Source organism: Symsagittifera roscoffensis, chromosome 1 (genome assembly GCF_963678635.1).
Source record: "Symsagittifera roscoffensis chromosome 1, txSymRosc1.1, whole genome shotgun sequence".
Lineage (NCBI taxonomy): Eukaryota > Metazoa > Xenacoelomorpha > Acoela > Convolutidae > Symsagittifera > Symsagittifera roscoffensis.
Window position 1 is genome coordinate 60,177,865 of NC_087062.1, and position 21,021 is coordinate 60,198,885.

Sequence of the window (21,021 nt, forward strand, 5' to 3'; positions counted from 1 at the left end):
ATCCCAATGATATGGTAGCGCTGCTGCAGGATCAATTTGACCACTTCTTGTCCCTGATGCATGCAAACCTGGTGCACATGCCGTAGGTAGAATTTCAGCTGCTGTTATGATCAGAGGGTGACATGTGATTCAAGTTCCATTTTTGAGGCAAATTCAAGTCTGCTGCGCGAACGAAGCATATTTTTTTGGTCTAGGTATGGATTGAATTTAATCAATTTGTTCTTCGCACTTAGGCTTCGCTTCTGTTGTAGAAGTCTTATAGTTCCACTGAAAGATTTTCGCTAAGCTGATATGATGATATAATTTCTCTCTCATTCTATATCCTTAGTAGTTGAATATTGGCGTTCTTTTCGAAGTTTGCCGTTGGAGTCTTGGTCTTTTGCCCATAATGAACTCAGTTTTGTGACATAATTGAAAAATGCGGCGGCAGTGAACAAAAGTTTATTCCACGAGGAAAAAACGACTGATGACAAAGACTGGAGGTACTGAAAACGGTTGCTGTGGAGCACACACTGAGGCAAATATTGTGTTGCTATTAGTATCTGCTAAGCAAGACTTCAGTGGCCATTGAGATGTTTGTGAAATCAGGAAGGTTGGGGCATCTAACCTTTTTGATTCGATGTCGGTAGGTTTTAGTCCCCTAGTGGTGTGATCAGCAGGGTTCAGATGAATCGGTATATGGTGCCAAGTTTTACTCCTTGAGAAGCGTTTATTTTGGCTAGAAAATATGACAAAAAAATCTTTTGTTTTTTCTTCGAGTTGATCCAGTCAAATACAACTTGACTGTCTGTCCAAATGTGTAGGTTAGGATCAACGTTGAGCTGAAGTTGTACTTTAGCAAATCTGACTAGTCGAAATCCAGAAATCCAATTGTTGCTGCTTCTGGCTCTAATTTTGGAATACTCAGCTGCTTGATTGGAGCTACTTTGCTCTTTTTTTTTATAGTGAGTTACAATTGGTTTTCTGTTTGATATTCGACCCTGACGTAAACAGCTGCTGACGTTCCTATCAAGGAAGCATCGGTGACTCTATGATGTTGAGCACCATCCCGTGTTGTTATTTGCCGTTTGAAAAGTGTTCGAGGAAGACTGATTGCTTTCATTGACACAAAGAGGTTTAGCAGTTTTTTTTTACTGTTAGTGGTTAGTAATGAGTCACATGAATTGCCTAATTTCTAAGTTGTTGCAAAAGTGCTTTGCACAAAATGTTTACTGGTGCTAACATTCCCAGAGGATCAAAAATTGATGACAATAGGCTGAAAAGCTTCCAATGTGTATGTTCGTCAGCATCCGCACTAATTGCTTTTGGAGGCTCCATATATAAAATGCCTGTTGTCAAATTCCGTTTTTGTCCTAGAATTCTTGTTGTTGGCTTAGGTAATTCCTTTTCTGAGGTTGGTTAACCGTTAAGTACCCTAGTGCTGATGGGTTCAAACTTGGTTAGTCTGAATCTACCTTGTTGTAGAGCTGCTTCTGTCTGGAAAGCCGACTCCAATGCGTCGTTGGGTGGAGACAAGGAGTTAGTGTAGTCTCCAGTAATGTCTGCAAGTAATTATATGCCTGCTAGCCCATTATAATATAGAGATTGGCCTTTGAACTTGGAGGCAGCGTTTGAAACACGCCTCACCTGTCCCGGCTTGTTAGTTTTTACAACTTTGTGGTGAGGCAGATACAACAATCTAGAAGGTACTTCCTTGGTAAAAACTGCTGGCTGCGCGTACGATTTTCCAGGTCCGTAACTAACGTCTTTTTGTAACACTTTTGTAGATGCGGGGTTTTTTACCTGTCTTTTCTGCAAAAATTAAAATCGATTCGGAGCTAAACAGTAGTTGTTGCTGAGACTTGAGTTTGGTTAGATCGTTGAATGAGAAAAGTATTTGGTGTCAGTGGCTCATCATCTTCTGGGTAGTCAGTTACAACTGTCAAGGGTCTCGAGTTCAGTATCATTTCGGTTTCGGTGAAATTGCCTGTAAAGTTTTCGCATTCCAAGCATTCCTAAGCGCCACCGAATTGGGGGCCATATGGCGGGTTGAAGAACCATTGGATGTTTTGCCGTTGTAATTTGAAAGAGCAGGCTCTTTTGTCAACCATTTTTATGGCGTGTTTTAGTTCTTCGGAGGCTCCAACACACTTTTTTCCGGTATCGCTGTTGAGCGTTTTCGGAGTTCCCCATCTAGCGCTAAGCCGACCTATTGCATTCATAAGGTAATCAGTGTTCAGATTCGAACAGTTTTCAAAATATTCAGCTCTTTTTGCAAAACAAGTAAAAAATCCCGTAATGTTTCTCAATGTCTGTTTCGTTTTCAATGTAGAAGGCGCCAAAAAAAATCTACTCAAGTATTAGTAAACGGGAAAAGATGAGTTTTGTCGGTGTATCTTTTAAGTGGTAATTTTGCCATGATGGGCTGGCGATTGTCTGTTTTGTATCGTCGACACAGAAAAAAGTGATGAGCGATTGCACGAAGAGCTTGTCGTATCCCAATGATGTGGTAGCGCTGCTGCATGATCGATTTGACCACTTCCTATCCTTGATGCATGCAAATCTGGTACACATGCTGTAGATAGTGTTTAAATGTTGCATGAGCTGCTGTTAGGATCAGAGGGTGACATGTGATTCAAGTTCCAGTTTTGAGGCAAATTCAAGTCTGCTGCGCGAACAAAGCATATCCTTTTGGTCTAGGTATGGATTGAATTTAATGAGTTTGCTCTTCGCACTTAGGTTTCGCTTCTGTTCTAGATGTCTGATAGTTCCACTGAAAGATTCTCACTGTGCTGATATGATGATAAAATTTTTCGCTCGTTCTATTTCGTTAGTAATTGAATATTGTCGTTCTTTTCCGTTGTTTGCCGTTAGAGTCTTGGTCTTTTGCCCATAATGAATTCAGTTTTGTGACATAATTGAAAAATGCGGCGGCGGTGAACAAAAGTTTATTCCGCGAGGAAAAACGAACGACTGATGACAAAGACTGGAGGGCCTGAAAACGGTTGCTGTGGAGCACACACTGAGGCAAACATTGGGATGCTTTTAGTATCTGCTAAGGAAGACTTCAGTGGCTATTGAGATGTTTGTGAAATCAGAAGGCTGGGGCTGCTTACTTTTTTGATTCGATGTTGGTAGGTTTTAATCCCCTATTGACGTGATCAGCAGGGTTCAGATGAATCGGTATATGGTGCCAAGTTTTACTCCTTGAGAAGCGTTTATTTTGGCTAGAAAATATGACAAAAAAATCTTTTGTTTTTTCTTCGAGTTGATCCAGTCAAATACAATTAGACTGTCTGTCCAAATGTGTAGGTCAGGATCAACGTTGAGCTGAAGTTGTACTTTAGCAAATGTGACTAGTCGAAATCCAGAAATCCAATTGTTGCTGTTTCAGGCTTCTATTTTGGAATACTCAGCTGCTTGATTGGAGCTACTTTGCTCTTTTTTTTAATAGTGAGTTACAATTGGTTTTCTGTTTGATATTCGACCCTGACGTAAACAGCTGCTGACGTTCCTATCAAGGAAGCATTGGTGAACCTATCATATTGAGCACTATCCCGTGTTGTTATTTGCCGTTTGAAAAGTGTTCGAGGAAGACTGATTGCTTTCATTGACAAAAAGAGGTTTAGAAGCTTTTTTTTTTACTGTTAGCGGTTAGTAATGAGTCACATGAATTTCCTAAATTCCAAGTTGTTGCAAAAGTTCTTTGAACAAAATGTTTACTGGTGCTAATATTCCCAGAGGATCAAAAATTGATGACACTAGGCTGAAAATCTTCCAATGTGTGTTTTCGTAAGCATCCCCACTAATTGCTTTTGGAGGCTCCATATAATGGTTGCCTGTTGTCAAATTCTATTTTTGTCCTAGTAATTTAGTTGTTGGCTTAGGTAATTCCTTTTCTGAGGTTGATTAATCCTTAAGTACCTTAGTGCTGTTGGATTCAAACTTGGTTAGTCTGAATCCGCCTTGTTGTAGAACTGCTTTTAGCTGGAAAGCGGACTCCAAAGCGTCGTTGGGTGGAGACAATGAGCTAGTGTAGTCCTCGATGTAAAAGTTCGTTTCGACGGATTCAAAGGCAAGCAGAAGAATCGGGATGTTGTTTTGGCATATTTTGTAGAATGTAGATAGCACAAAATGGAGAGCAAAATGCTTCAAATATGAGTCTTGAAAACTGATAAGTCTAATAACAATGTTGCGATTCAGGGGAAAACGGAGCGCAGAACGGTCTCCTGATTGTATGCTAATTTGCATAAACATTCCTTGAATGTTAGCTAGTGTCGCAATACCAAACTTACGCAACCGTAGAAGTACTCCAGTAATGTCTGCAAGTAATTATGTGCCTGCTAGCCCATTATAATTTAGAGATTGGCCTTTGAACTTGGAGGCAGCGTTTGAAACACGCCTTGCCCCTCCCGGCTTGTTAGGTTATACAACTTCGTGGTGAGACAGATACCACAATCTAGAGGGTACTTCCTTGGTAAAAACTGCTTGCTGCGCGTAAGATTTTTCCAGGTCCGTAACTAACGTCTTTTTTGTAAAACTTTTGTAGATGCGGGGTTTTTGCCTGTCTTTTCTACAATAGTTACAACTGATTCACAACTACACAGTAGTTGTTGCTGAGACTTGAGATCGGTTAGGTCATTGAATGAAAAAAATGAGTTTGGTTTCCAGGGAAGACCTACTTTGTATCGTTGATTCACAAGTCTTGTTGTGTTACCGAAGACTAGGGAAGCAAGCTTGTCGTCGCTGCAGTAGTTTTTGTTGGGTGTAGTGATTCCGTTTTCCTCAATTTTCCATAACTGCTCTACAAGGTAGTCTATAGGTTGCTCAGCTGTTTTGTTGCGAGTAAAGTGGAAAACAAAAGGTCGATGTTATGTTTTGGGGGAATGTTTTTGTTGTCTATTTTTATTCAGTCGGTTTTCGCCGACTAATGTCCATCCAAGTTTTGTCTGTACATCTGAAGGTATAAAGTTGTTACCTTCAATAACCTGTAGAGGGCATGTAAACAAAAATGAGTTTCGAGGTTTACATATTTCTTTGTAAAGTGACAAGTCAACTTCATGTTTTGGCGCTCCTGGGTGGGTGATCCGGTGTCCATGATTTGATTTCCGCTGTCAGTTGATTGAGTTCCTGCAATCTGGTTTCTGCTGCTGCCACTAAAAAATTCAAAGAACGAGTTGATTTTAATCAGCAGATTTTTTTCTCCAGGAAGTCGAGAGATCCATTGAGTTGCATCTGGTAAATGGGGAATTTGTTCCACACTGACTTTGGCGATTGAAGTTGTTCCTATCAAGGAAGCATCGGTGAAACTATCATGTTGAGCACTATCCCGTGTTGTTATTTGCCGTTTGAAAAGTGTTCGAGGAAGACTGATTGCTCTCATTGACACAAAGAGGTTTAGCAATTTTTTTTTGTGTTAGCGGTTAGTAATGAGTCACATGAATTGCCTACTTTCCAAGTTGTTGCAAAAGTGCTTTGAACAAAATGGTTACTGGTGCTAATATTCCCAGAGGATCAAAAATTGATGACACTAGGCTGAAAATCTTCCAATGTGTGTATTCGTAAGCATCCCCACTAATTGCTTTTGGAGGCTCCATATATAGGTTGCCTGTTGTCAAATTCCGTTTTTGTCCTAGAATTCTTGTTGTTGGCTTAGGTAATTCCTTTTCTGAAGTTGGTTAACCGTTAAATACCTTAGTGCTGTTGGATTCAAACTTGGTTAGTCTGAATCCGCCTTGTTGTAGAACTGCTTTTGGCTGGAAAGCGGACTCCAATGCGTCGTTGGGTGGAGACAATGAGTTAGTGTAGTCGTCGATGTAAAAGTTTTTTTCGACGTATTCAAAGGCAAGCGGAAGATTCTCGATGTTGTTTTGGCATGTTTTCGTAGAACGTAGATAGCACAAAATGGAGAGCAAAATGCTCCAAATATGAGTCTTGAAAACTGATAATGTCTAATAACCTTGTTGCAATTCAGGAGAAAACGTAGCGCAGAACGGTCTCCTGCTTGTATGCTAATTTGCATAAACATTCCTTGAATGTTAGCTAGTGTCGCAATACCAAACTTACGCAACCGTAGAAGTACTCCAGTAATTTCTGCAAGTAATTATGTGCCTGTTAGCCCAAAATAATTTAGAGATTGGCCTTTGAACTTGGAGGCAGCGTTTGAAACACGCCTTACCTGTCCCGGCTTGTGTGGTCTTACAATTTTGTGGAGAGACAGATACCACAAACTAGAAGGTACTTCCTTTGTAAAAACTGCTTGCTGCGCGTAAGATTGTTCCAGGTCCGTAACTAACGTCTTTTTGTAAAACTTTTGTAGATGGGGGGTTTTTGCCTGTCTTTTCTACAATAGTTACAATTGATTCAGAACTACACAGTAGTTGTTGCTGAGACTTGAGTTTGGTTAGGTCGTTGAATGAAAAAAATTTGAGTTTGGTTTTCAGGGAAGACCTACTTTGTATCGTTGATTCACAAGTCTTGTTGTGTTACCGAAGACTAGGAAAGCAAACTTGTCGTCGCTGCTGTAGTTTTTGTTGAGTGAAGTGGTTTCGTTTTCCTCATTTTTCCATAATTGCTGTACAAGGTAATCCATAGGTAGCTCAGTTGTTTTGTTGCGAGTAACGTGGAAAACAAAAGGTCGATGCTATATTTTGGGGGAATATTATTGTTGTCTATTTTCATTCAGTTGGTATTCATCCAAAATCTGTCTGTACAGCTGAAAGTATAACGTTGTTACCTTCAATAACTTGTAGAGGGTATGTAAACAAGAATGAGTTTCGAGGCTTACATATTTTTTTGTAAAGTGACAAGTCAAATTCATGTTTTGGCGCTCCTGGGTGGTTGATATTGTGTCCATGATTTCCGCTGTCAGTTGATTGAGTTCTTGCAATCTGGTTTCTGCTGCTGCCACTAAAGAATTCAAAGAACGAGTTGATTTTAATGAGCAGAGTTTTTTCTCCAGGAAGTCGAGAGATCCATTGAGTTGCATCTGGTAAATGCGGAATCTGTTGCACACTGACTTTGGCGATTGAAGTTGTTCGTCGAAAATCCTGTCGTTTGTAGGTGAAGAGAACGGCTTTAAAAACCGAGGCGATGCGCAAATTAGTTTTCAAAAAAAAGGAAATTAAATAAAACCAGGAGTCGATTATGTTTTAGAAAACGTTTTTTTTTAACTTGAAAGGTTGACCTAGTATATAAATCAATAATTTTTTGTTTTACAGTTCAAGCATGCGCAATCAAAGCCAAGCAAATTTTTGAAAAACAATCGAATTATTGATTTACGAACTGTCGAAAAGATATCTTGTTATGTTTTTCTTTAGGTCCACCAAAACTCAATTATCTATAGTTCAAGTCTAGGTTCCAGTTATAAATTGTTAGTTTTTAAATTCAACACAATGATCATTTTAAGTGCATGATTCACGTAAGTTTCTAGCTAATTATGTTTTACATTTCAGTAATGCGCAATCAAAGCCGAAAAAAAATTGAGATTTGTTATGTTTTGAATAGGTCAACCACAAAATAACTATCTATAGTTCAAGCCTATTTTCAAGTTCTGAGGCGCTAACTCTTTAAATTCAACCAAATGACAACACTAATTTGTTAAAAATTGCAATACTCAAATGCAATACCAACTAGATATATTACTCAAAATCTTCAGCATCATGTGCCAGTATAATTGTTACTTTTTAACGGTGTCAAATTACACTTTACCAGAAAAGTAACTGAGAAAAAAATACAAAAAATTGTTTTTTGTTTTGTTTACTTTTAATATTTGATTTCACCTTTTTGCTTTCACGTACAAATAGTTCGAGCCAATATAGTTGTTATACTTTGCGAAGTAAATTTACCACTTAACAAGATGAATAAACAAGGAATACTACAAAAAGTTGTTTGTTTTTAGTTTTTTTAGAATGGGAGTTTATTCGTCTCTTTCATCGTCAAATAAGCCACATTTTTTTGGGGGGTTTTGAAATAATTTGTCAAAAAATTTAGAAACGCGACAAAAGAAAACTAAAAGAAAAACAAAAAACTCGAGTTATGCTTTTTTCTGGGTTTTTTGATAGTGTGTGAGAAAAAATTCGTTGACAATCCTGAGTTAAGCTTCAATAAATGTATTTGCCCACATTGGTTTTATTTTGCTTGTATTTGGTTCAACTATTCCTCTTCCTTTTGTTTGCAATTTTTTCTTTTTTTTCTTGTACTTATGAAGGAGAAGCTCAATAACCAGCTGAATATACAGGTAATTCAAATCAAGAAAACCATCCACAATTTGGAAAAACATTCAAAACTTTCACAGCATAGAGTGATTGTCAGTACCATACAATTGCGAGATGAGAATCCAATCTTTCGAACGAGTAGACAAAAAATTTCCAGATTATACTTTTGTATAGCTGTATTGTATCGCCGGATTGATTGCCTCATATCGCTGTATTCTGTCACTCTATTGTATTGTTGTTTTGTAGAATTTATCCAATCTGCCAAACAAAACTATTTGCAAAAATTTCTCGAACATTTTAAAAAGGGGGGATTTTTTTTTCTTTTTTTTTTACTTTTAAAAAAGCTCAGTGATCTTCAAAGTTGTTCGAAAGTTGTCAAGATTGGTTTTTTTTGCTCGCCAAAACATGTAGTTGAATTGTCATTTTACGTCAAAACATGGCTCCAAGAGACAACTTTTTTAGTTCTGGTTTGTTTCGAAAGTGTCTATATCAAAGAGATTACAAATGTTTGATCACAGTGACTCTTGATTTACACAGATTGGGAAAAATTTAGTTGTTTCGACAACATACTCTCGGCGGGTACCAAATTGTCTGGAACGGTGCAGTAGGCTTTGCGAAAAAAAAACCCTTAACAAGAGCGATAGCGGGTCGGCTGAAGGTGCCGTAGGCCGTTCCCCCAGTCATCACTCGTGTTGTGCCGTCTCTTCCTGGATGTTCCTCCAACACATCAAATCGGCCATATACCTCTCGGCTTGTGGTCTTTGAGTACCAACACTATGTCTCCAACCTTCAATGGGGGCTGCATTTCATTCCACTTGGGGCGTTTCATTAGTGAAGAAGATAGGCACTCCTAATTCAACCGCTTCCACAGGTGGTTCATCATCTGTTGAATGTTGGACCATTTATTGTAAGTTAATGGCATGCTGTCGTCGAATACTCCTGGTAGAAGGCTGCTGAAAGGTCGTTAAATGAGAAAATTATTTGGTGTCAGTGGCTCCTCATTTATGTTCTTTTATTTTTGATATCTTGCATTTTATTTTCACGTTCCATATTTTTCTTTTTTTTTGTAGATCTTTTTTTTTTGTTTTGCAACTCTCTATGTACTTTCACGATTTTACGGTTTTCTTCCGTGAGGAGTTCGACTTTAAAATATCAAGAACTCGCTTGAAAACTCAAGTTTTCAATCAAAACGTTCAAGTACTTGCGTAACAGCGTAATTTTGACATGTTTTTTCAACGTCGAAAGATTTTCCATTTTAAAAAAACTATTGGGGATACCAGAGGGGCTGGGGTTAGTTATGTGGCGTTTTTATGACCGCTATGGTTTTGTCAGAAAATCAGTAATGTGATTAGGTTTAGAAATTGAATGATGCAAGCAAACTGCAGTTTTCAAGAAAATAGAGCAAAAAGTAATACAGATTTTAACCCCCTGTATATTAAATGGAATAAAATCAGTTTATGTTCTTTTAAAATATGATTTTTATTAAACTCTAAACATTTGCGTGGTCCAAAAAAGTGTTTTAAAAAAATCGATTAGAAAAGCAAACGTTTTAAAAGCTAAAATCAATATTAATCGATCATTATCGATTGAATCTTAGTGCGGGTGGTCTGACTGTAAAAATTATAACGGTAAATAAAACAGAGTTGATTTATTTTATGAAAACACAAATGAACAAAAAATGAATTTTCATAAACATTTTTTTATATTTGGTTAAAATTAGAGATAAAGTGAAGAGATTTCAAAATTTTTGGAATTTCATCAGAATCAATATGGCGCAATTTTTTCTCCGAAATTCTCAACCAAATTTTTACCCCAAAAATGCGTCATTTTGGCTTTTTCAATTAATCAAAAATTACGCTAAAACTACTTTATTAAGGGATGAGAAATATATATCACAAGAAGCCTCTCACACAGCCTAACAAATTTCTAGCAGGGCTAAATCTCCAAAAGTTTGAGTATAATGCTCAAATTTTGATTTTAAGCAAAGATTTTGGGATTTAAATAGTAAAAATTACGTTTCTTGACTATCAAGCAAAATATTTTCTCTTAAACAGATTTTTGAAGATTTAACTCCCCTAGAATTTTTTTGGGCTGAGTAAGAGATTTCTTATGATCTATATATTTCTCATCAATTAACCAAGTAGTTTCAGCGTAATTCTTGATTATTTGAAAAAGCCAAATTGACCTATTTTGGGTAAAGTTTTGGTTGAGAATTTCGGAGACAAAATTGCACCATCTTAATTCTGATGTAATTCTAAGCAAGTATTTTTCTCTTCACTTTTTGTTTGATCTTAACCCAATTTGAGAAAAACGTTTTTGAAAATTCAAGTTTATTTCATTTCCTCCGGATAATTTAAATCAGCACTGTGTAATTGTTAGTTATAGAATATGATTGCCTAGTTGTTAATACTTTACAATCATATTCATATGTACATAAGACAAAAAATATAATAAAAGAAACTCCGATCGGGTCGCAAAGTGTAAGAAGAATTAAACATGTGGAAACTTGTGTGAATGTTATTAGTGTCTCTAAAAGCTAACAAAAAATTGCTTCCAAAAAAAATTGATATTAAAAACTATGTCCGATGTCAATCTCTCAGCGATTTTATCATCGCGCATTGTCAGTCATTTTATCATCGTTGTTGGGCTGACTGGAAATCTGCACGCCTGTGCAAACCTATTACAGCAGTTTTCTAGCACTGTCGAGAAAATTTTTTAACGTTTCAGCCCTTTAAAAGGACTTTTGATTGGTGTCTGCAGGGGCAGATCTAGGCAGTCAGTCAAAAATGGATATCTCAAAATAGTACAAAGGGGGGACGCTTTGGGTCGGCAGTAGGTCGAATCCCTGAAAGGGGCGTCCGCTCTCCCCTGCCCCTTCTTTCTAATCCGCTACTGGGCGTCTGGGTCTGGTTATAGATAGATGAAAATGATGATAATATTCATTTTATGTAATTCGTTTTACATAGATTATAGTTTGAATTAGAATGTTTTTTTCTCATTTTCGGTCAATCTTTTAATTTCTCGAGCCTCTTAAAATGTACCCATTTCCGATCTCTGTCTCAAATGCCCCCATTGCAATTAAAAACGACGGCCCCGCCAAAGTTCCCGATTTTTAATCAAATATTTTAATAGAATAATTCCCTTATGTAGTAAAGCTGTCAAATGGCAATTAAACCTAAATATAGAACTTCGAAGTTTTTATTTTTTTTTCGAGTGCCTTAGGTATAGTTCTGCGATCTGAGAATGCGAATTAATGGCTCAATCAAAAACTTGTTCGCAAAAACAAATTGTATTTATTTTAATATTGAGAAAGAAAGTCGATTATTTGACCAAAAACGAAACGTAATGGATTCGACCATGAATCCGACGATCATGCAAAATATTTCCATTAAGACTCGGACAACCCTTGATTGGGTGGTAAAACAAATAGAGTCTCTACAAGCTGTTTTATTCACATTTTCCGTGTTTTCCTTGTTTTCCGATATATTCTACGCAATTAAATATGACCCTCACAAATCCCTTAACAATTCCCATTGCCCACACAACCGAAACGCAGGAGTCCGGGAGTTCGTATTTTATATCTCATCGACAAATCACATACAAATTTTCATAAATATTAAATATAAACGGCAGAAGAAATTGCTGAAAAAAGTCATTGATGCATTAAAATACACGCCTAAATAGATGATGTTTTCTATTTCTGCGCTTTTTGGGCGTTTAAAGTAATTTTACAACGATGATTACAACGCTGTAATTACTGCATCTTTGTCTTGCCTTATTGATGATTATCTATAAAACGAACAACTCCATCATAATTAATCACTACGCAAAATAAGCGCATTACCTATTTTTGCATCAAATTTTCATTTCCTTCAGTCAAATTGTTTGTTTTAATTTTCATTTTGCGCGAAGCGACTTTTTCTAATTAAACTGTTCCTACCGTACCGGTATCCGTATCCATTTATCAAATTGAATAATGATTATGTAGACGTCGGATGTCCTTATATAGCAAGGAAGAGCCATTCAGTGAGGAAAAATAACGTATACTGATTTACCATCGTCAGAATTTACATCCGTCTTAGTACTAATCAAACGGCCACAAATAATACCCGGAAAAGATTAAATGAAAATTCATAATAGAAAACAGTGGTGAAAAATCAATGGCGGTCTAATCCATCGACAAACGGCGTTGAGAACAAGGGATGCTTTCAAGTCGCAGTCGCTAAAGTTTGACTTTGAGAATAAGAGCTCTTCCTGTTATGGAGGTTTAGAGTTTCTTCTAATTTAAATGCTTAATGAATTGATTCTTAGTTTTCCAAGAGATACCACAATTCCATTGGAGCTATACTGTAAAGGCTGTGCTAAGCAGCTTATTAGAATATCATCCATCATCAATTGCTTGTGTCGTCTTGTTGCTCTGTTTGATTAGTTGACAAAACAAGAATTGTCCAAAGAATTTACTGCTCCCCGAATCATCCCCAATTTTATGTAGTCCTCAGTCGCAATGTCCAAATTGCTCCTCCTTTGCTTTCCAACCACATCCCCGTTTTACCTCATTAATTTGTAACATTTTTGATCATCCGCTTAGCTCGTAATTGGCACCGCTGAATTGATACACACACGCACAGCAGAGAGTCTACATTATTGTGCTCTTTAAGGGACCTTCTTCATTCTGCAGCGAGCGCACCAATTTAATTCCATCCTCAGAAATCCCTCGCGCTGTCGCAAAGACGGAACGTTGTTACTGAATTACCCACTTAAAACAGTACTCCTACATATCCCTATCTTTTAAAAGTCTTTTGTTAGTCAAACTCATCATATTTCAGTCTGCAACATTATCCCCCGTTTAAAGAACCACTTTGCTTTATTTTTGTAGTTCAAACATCATAGGAACATGTTTAGAATCGACATGTTCGATGCGGGGATTCCCTTCAAAATCCCAGACGTGAGTCCTTCGCGCCAACGCAACTACGTCAGTCCCCCCTCCCTCTCTCCGTTCCCCTCCCCCTCGGGATCGACAGGCGTGAACGAGAGCAGCAACCAACTGTACCCAGGCACAGACAAGCGGCCATCCACCCAGCTGTCCTCAAGCAATCTTCTATCCCCCATCAACCCCCTGCCCCTCACACGCAGAGTATCAGCTGCCGGCGACTTCTACATTCCGGGAGGTAAATGATGCCTGTTATCAATGATCATATTGTTTTAACGCAAAAACAAGAACTCAGAAAAATTGAAAACCTTTGTTACTAAGTTCAGTTTCATCGCGGAAACCGACCATGCTGCGGAAATGAACCCGCATGAGAAAACTTATGTAGAAAAGAATTTGATGAAAATACTTTAATTTCCTAAAAAGAGATTAGTTTCAAAATATCGCGTCAAAATACGATTAAGGATAAAATAGGTCGCGTAAAAAGGCTTTATTTTTGTTTTGGAGGTGGAGCTTAAAACAGTTTGAAAACTTTGTGAAAAAATGTTCAAACTAAGTAAATAATTCAAATGACGACTATCAATTGGCGCTGGACTAAGCATGAATATTTTTATGGACACCAGAGCAGACGCCGATTGGGAAAGTGAACCCAGAGTTGTATCAGAACGAGCATGATGACGACTGGTCTGGAGACTCCGGGGCCGGTGGGGCCTCAGGAGGCAACAGCTGTTTCTTCTCCTCCGCCTCCTCCTCCTCCCAACACCTGGGCAGACTCTGGTTCACCGTGGAATACTCCGAGGATCAACAACTTCTGTCAGTCACAGTACTCAAGGCATTCAGCAAGTACAACAGGTGCATGCTTTTGAATGAACAAACTACTGCCCAACCTTTTCAGTTCCTTATTTTCCAAAAGGCCCCTTTTTGGCTATGGATTGCTTTTGTAGTATTGGAAAATAAAACCAAATATAATTCCCCATCCTTGGTATAAGTTAACTATAGATGAACAGTTGTGTCTAATCTTTAAACCTTTCACTTTGATCATCCTTTTTAATTTATCTGTTTATGTAAATATCATTTTGACTCTAGAACCAGATAGACTATGATCTATGATATAACCAGACCTGAGACTTATACTTTTAGTTACTAACTGAATCAAAAGGTTCTATCAACGACCATTGTTTCTTTTAGTAAACTATAGCGGCCCATTTTCACTTCTGGAGAACTCAAAAATTTTATCTTCTGTTTGTTATTAAGTCTGATTCAACTTCTATGAAAAACAGTATTTGTTTTGTTGCAATTGACTAAACAGAAAAACAAATGAGACTGGGCTTCATTAATAAAGTGTCACTGGAGTTAAATTGTTTGTTGAGTAGGCTTTTGTTTGCAGGAACCCTCCTTCTAGCTATGACACATTTGTGAGGGTGTATCTCCTACCTGATGAGATTTGCTTCCACAAAACAAAGACCCTGAAGAAGACGGCCATGCCATCATTCGATGAAACATTCTCATTCAAGGTTTGAAAACTCATGAAGATCATTTATTAGTGAAGGACAAGGACTAAGTTAAAAGCTGTTCGAAGCCGTTTCTTATGCGCTCATAAAACATACAAAGATAGTATTTTTTTTGAGAAAAATAAGGCCACAATAAGAGCTGTTCGGAGCCGTTTCTTATGCGTTTTTTTTTTATATTTTGATCTGAAAAAAGTTAAGACTATAGTCCTAAAGTATTTTTTTTCAAAATTGTATAGACATTCAATTATTAATGCATCTAATTATGTTTATCATATTGTATTTTTTCTCTGTATTGGACTACTGAAGGTCAAACTCGCGGAAAAAATCTTGCTCATTTTCTTCATTTTAATTGTTTTTAGGATTTAATTTTTAAAAGTTGATTCAAGTTGAGTAGTGGTTTTAGGTTGAGAAGGACAGTCTGAGCAAGCATCAGGTGAAGTTTGTGATGTTGGAAGTGGACAGGACCCGGAAGAGATTCATGACGTCATTCACATTATTTTCCCTCAAGGAGTTCGACGCCAAACAAGCCAAGAAGACTTGGCAGAACCTCAAGCCATCTGTCACGGTGAGAAACTCAACCGGCTATATGTTATGCACAGTGAAAGCGGAAACGAATTTGCCCTAATTTTCATTATCGCGATCATAACTTTTTTTATTGGCCTCCAATTTATAAGCCTATTGGGCCAATTTTATTCCTTTGGGGGGCGGATACTTACTTGATCTAGCTAGAAAGTAAGACTTTACATTATGCACGGAAGTCTTCAGTTTTTTGTTCGACTTCTGTGTGAGGGTGGTTTTTTCTTGAGACAATTTTGGGCTTTTCAATTTTTTACGACTTTTCAATATAGATGCCCTGAGCTCAAAATCAAAAATTTATTTCACCTGTGATAATTGCCAGCTTGACCAAGTTCGGATAAATAATTCGCACTATTTACTTTCGCGACAAGTAACGTCTATCAGAAAGTTTTAAGCTTCAGCCTGGCACGAGCAGCTTTGGTAATATGAATTTTCATTAACAGATTCTCCTCAGACAAAATTCATGTTGCAAACGTGAATTTTTCAAACAATTTTACTTTTGAATTTTTAGTTTTTGGTTGATTCCAATTTTTATTCATCCAGCCAAATGATTAAATTTTAATTTCTATTTCATGTGTAGATGGACAAGTTTGGGGCTGAGATGCAGTTGTCGATCTGCCACGAGAAGAACTTCAACAAACTCAATGTCACCATAATGGACGTCAGGGGAGTGTTCCTACCCAGCCTCAGACTCGGGTTCTACACTGAACACAAACAGTCTCGTGAGTACTGCATTCACAACTGTCTGCGAGACAATTTAATTTCACGAAATAAATTACTTTTCGGTGCAAAATATAGTTACAGGATTTTATGAATTTTTTTCTGATACAACCCGTCGATATCTACACTAGTGAGCTTGCGAGTATAGTGTATTTTTACGTAGCGAGTGGCTATTTCGTTAGACTCATAAGCTCTACGTCGCAGATTGAATCCGAGACATAGCCGAAATTTTACTAATTCGAGGCTTACTTTAATTTTTCTATAGCTGTTTTTTGTCGTGTTCTCGCTTCGCCTCTGTGTTCAAAATGTGTGAAAATTAGTTATGAGGTGAATAAAACTTTTAAATGCAAAGCGAAGCCGGTTTATAGTGGTGGAAACAGTTTAGCTATATCTGGATATTTTTGGAGTATTTTATGTAACCTAAAGCGTTACAGTAATGTTCGGGAAATTGTAATCTTCGGGAAATTGTAATGTTCGGGACTGACCTGCTTGCATGCCAGTTGCTTAGCATGCGGCTCTTTGCGCAATTAGAATTGAATTTGATTCCTGACATTTGAATCTAAAACTCAAACTAATGCGTGGCACATCAAACTGAGTATTTATTTTAGTTGCGGGAGCAGAGGTTATGTAGTAATTTATAGACAACTGCGTATTCAGACTTGTCAGTCAGCAGATAAATGCTGCATTAGCCAATCAGAATTGCGCCAAGGTGGAACCTGATCAAAGCGAAATATATATAAATATATATGTAATTAATAATTAATAATTATTTAATTCTTAAGTTTGCGCTCTCATCTCGATTCTTATTGATTAACATATTATTTGCCTGCTTACTGAAAAGCATGAATACGCGATTGTCCAAATACAGGCCGTACTCCAACCCTAGTGTACACTCCTTTGCAAAAATCTTGCAAGATTTGCGTTCCAAGTACACTGTGGTTAGCATGCGAAATTCAAATCATTCATCAGTTTGATAAGGCACGCATCAGTTTGAGTTTAACATGAAAATTTTACAAACTGAATTTGTTTAGTGGTTTTTTAACGAGATTAAGGAATGGAAATCTTGTACGAGGAAAATTCGCTGATGTATATTTTATGCGTTTAGCGAAAACATTTGATTTGGCATGTTTTTTCTATATTTTTTGACAATAACCTTTATATAAAAATTATTTAGCGGTAAAATACTGATTATTTGCACATTTTTTTTTCAAACTATAACTTATCTACTTGTTTAAAAAAACTTTAAAAACTGATGTATATATGTTTAGGAACAATAGAAGTTTTGCATGCATTTTTGCAATTTCTTATATTGTTTCTTTCGCCTTACGGGTTAAACAATCCTACAAATTTCGCTTTGAGATTCGGCTGAGTATCTGTTAGAGAACCAATAACAGCAAAAAATTATTTTAAAAAAATTGTGTTCCAAAAAATTTTTGCTTTTTTCTTGCAAATGGAATAGAAATTTTGAAAAATGACAGTAAATCTTGCAAGAAAAACCAAACTCAATGTATGTTCTTGCAAGATATCTTGGAAGATCTGCAAGCCGAGGTTCTGGGAAAGCACAACGCGTCCAAGTCGCTACGTCCGCATAATGTTCTTCGCTGTACGCTGTACATGGTTCGGTTTCAATCACAATTGCGGGTTGAGTTTTGTCTATTGCTCTCACAAGTATATGCGAATGCGCGTCAATAGGTTCATCGCGTTCATTATTCTGCTCTTAAATTTCAAGTTGTATGTTTTTAGCAGGGGCGGATCTAGGATTTTCTCGAGGGGGGGGGGGGGGCGGATTTTCGAAAAATTTTCCTAAATTTTGACGACCTTTTTTTTTTAAGGTCGACCAAATTGATTTTTCAAGCTCTCCCGAAGCACTGTTTTACCCCTATTTTGGTTAAATTTTCTGCGCCGCAGGCAAATTTTTGAAAAAACAGTCAAAAAAGCCGTTTTTGGGCACTTTTTGAAAAATTTTGACAAAAAAATTGCGTTTTTTTTTGGCGCGCGCTCCCCCTCAAAGTTAGTATATATTGGCGCCGAAGGCGCCTTTAGAAAAACTTTAGGGTCGGTCCGCCAAAAATGGATTTCCGAAAAAGTATCAAAGGGGGACCCTTTGGGTCGGCAGGGGGTCGAATCCCTGAGGGGGGGGGGGCGTCCGCCACCCCCCAGCCCCCCTCCTAAATCCGCCCCTGGTTTTTAGACAATTTGCTCTAATTTACGGATAATATTCTAGGTTCCGCACAAAATCATCCGGGAAAATCCACGTGAAATATTTTTATCCATGTTTTCTTATGCGATCAAATGTGAATTGTCGCTGTAAAGTTATGTGGTCATTCTTTTTGACTGTGGTTTTTGGTGAATTGAAATTGAATCGCGATTGGTATTTCGTTACTTGGGGAAAGATATCCGTTAGGTAATGAAAACTAAATTGATAAGTGAAAGGAAGTTTGTCCGCGTTCTCTATCAGGTCTAATGAGGGATGTTTATCTTGTTACCGCGGCGACGTTTAAGCCAACATAAGATTGAGAAAGCTGACCTCTTATCTAGTTCTTTTTCAATCACATCGCCTCAACTTGGAATTTTTCAGATTGCCGAAATTTGTTATTAAATTTACAGTTTTCAAGTTAGGAAAGACATTGATTTCTGATTTCGATTTCAGGCGTGGATCTAAGATCTTCTCAGTGTATTTTCTCCGAAGGCAAATGTCTAAGAAAACGTGCCAAAAGGTCGTTCCCTCTCAAATTTTGTGTATATTGTTTCCAAAGGAGTCTTTACAAAGATTTTAGGGTTGTGTGGCCAAAAATTTGTGTAAAAAGGGGAACCTTCACCTAAATACGCTACTGATTGGTGTTATAATTTACCAATAATAAAATTATAATAAAACTGTCCAAAAAAAACAGAAACTACATGGCTCAATGCGTACTGATACATACGTCTGATAACCAGGCTCCTTGTTAACCAAAGTTAAATGCCACGGAGCGCAGCACGCGGATTTCCTAAGCAACTGTGCTTGCTTGCTACTTAAAAAGTGTTTTGAATCCCTTCGTTATTTATGGTGCGTCTTCGAAAGTTTAGATGATGATGTAAATTTCGTCATTCTCATCAAAATGAAATGATATCAAACTGACAGTAAACCTTGAAAAATGCTTTTAAGTATTAGATGACCAGAGCGTAATTTAAGAAAGTTCTCCGACCAAGGTAAAACCTGAAAGCTCTGATCAGTGTTTTAATCAATTTCAGACTTCTTTAACTATCTCCCCTAAGGTACCTAGTAAATAATTGCCCTCTCTACAAAAAACTAATGCAACGATTAAGCATACGTAATTTTAGACCTAGTAACGAATCTCCTTCCTTTTGCAAAAGGGGGGAAACAGTTAAAGAGATTCAGAACTTCATATATGGCTTTTAATAAATCTATCGGAGAACGTCTTAATTTTTGAAAAATAGTAAATGCCAAATTGTTGGCAAAAACTAGATTTCTGTGTTTCACTGATTTCTATGAGTACAAACTGTGTCCAGAAAAAATATTAACCTAATTGCACAATTTTGACCAATTTAATTGCTCAAGGTCACCGATATTACCAACAAATTGGCATCAACTATATAATTAGTAGCAAAAAGTTGGAACAGACAGAAATCTTTTAAAATTTGATTTTTTTAGATGACCTGGAGTTTTCTGAAATAGTTCGTCTGCTCTTTCTACTTATTTCTATCTGTTCCAACGTTATGCTACTAATTATATAGTTGATGCCAATTTGTTGGTAATATCGGTGACCTTGAGCAATTAAATTGGTCAAAATTGTGCTATTAGGTTAATATTTTTAACTCTCTATAATTCTGACCTTCAAGCTGAAACTTATTAGAAATAGTTTAATTGAAGTTTGGCGTTTCCCTTTTGTCGCCGTTTTTATGCGTTCTTTTCATTTGAAAAATTGCATGTCAGATCGCTGCTGAATGAAAATTGTTTTTAAGCTAAGGGTCTAAGTTAAGTTAAGATCATTTATCCACGAGGGAAATGACCAACATACAAGCTGTACAACTCATCACGGTGAACCGCTGTTGTGCCCCTGCTTAATAACTACATGCAATTTTTTTTGGTTATTTTTCTGGGCTGGATAATGTTGCCTCACCCGCAAACAACGAGCACGGATCATGGTGGGTCCCAAACATCCGACTTTTCGATTGAGACGTAACCACTTGACCACCGCTTTAAAGGTACATTAAAAATATTGACCTCTAAAAAAGCGCAATCACTTTGGTTTGCTCTTTTGACAGTTCGTATGCAATTTTAAAAATTTCGGGTGTAATTTCACCTCAATTTAGCTGTCTCAAGGTCAAAATTAATTCAGAAATTTAAGACGTCATCCGATAAATTTGATAAAAATTATACAGAGCTGATTTAAATTAACCGGAAAAAAACGAACAAAATTTTAAAATTCAAACGCGTTTTTCTCAAATTGGGTTAAAATTAGACAAAAATAAAGAGAACAAAAATTGCTTAGAATATCGCCAAAATTAATCTGGTGCACTTTTTTCCCCGAAATTCTCAGCAAAAATTTTAACCCGAAAACGGGTCAGTTTTGCTTTTTTTAATTAATCAAAAGTTACGCTGAAACTACTTTAATAATTGATAAAAAAAATTATGTCACGAAAAGCCTTTTATACGGCCCAAAGAGTTTTAGACGATTTAAATCTCAAAAATTGGCGCAAAATGTTTAAAAACTGTTTTTAGGCAAATATTTTGGGCTTTATGTAGTAAAAATCACATTTATTGACTATCAAGCAGAAATATTTTCTCTAATACCGTTTTTTGGAGATTTAACCCTTCTAAAACTTTGTTGGGCTGTATAAACGGCTTCTTGTGACATAAATTTTTTATCAATTATCGAAATTGGTTCAGCGTAATTCTTGATTATTCAAAAAAAGCTAAAATGACCCCTTTTTGGGTTAAAATTTTGGTTGAGAATTTCGGAAAAAAATGCACCATATTTATTTTGATGAAATTCTAAGCAACTTTTGTAACGTTCACTTTTTGTCTAAAACTAACCCAATTTGGAAAAACGCGTTTGAAATTTCAAGTTTTGTTCGTTTTGTCCGGATA

The 21,021-nt window shown here is 36.9% G+C and overlaps 1 protein-coding gene across 1 annotated transcript in view; it reads left to right on the forward strand.

Moving 5' to 3' along the window:
- Positions 1-21,021, forward strand: part of LOC134856855 (synaptotagmin-15-like) — a 43,125-nt gene that overhangs the window by 12,099 nt on the left and 10,005 nt on the right. Inside the window, exons 2-6 of the mRNA XM_063873147.1 lie at positions 13,098-13,363; positions 13,746-13,974; positions 14,510-14,636; positions 15,037-15,198; positions 15,790-15,931. Coding sequence (XP_063729217.1) covers positions 13,098-13,363; positions 13,746-13,974; positions 14,510-14,636; positions 15,037-15,198; positions 15,790-15,931 — 926 coding nt within the window. The remainder of the gene's footprint in view (positions 1-13,097; positions 13,364-13,745; positions 13,975-14,509; positions 14,637-15,036; positions 15,199-15,789; positions 15,932-21,021) is intronic.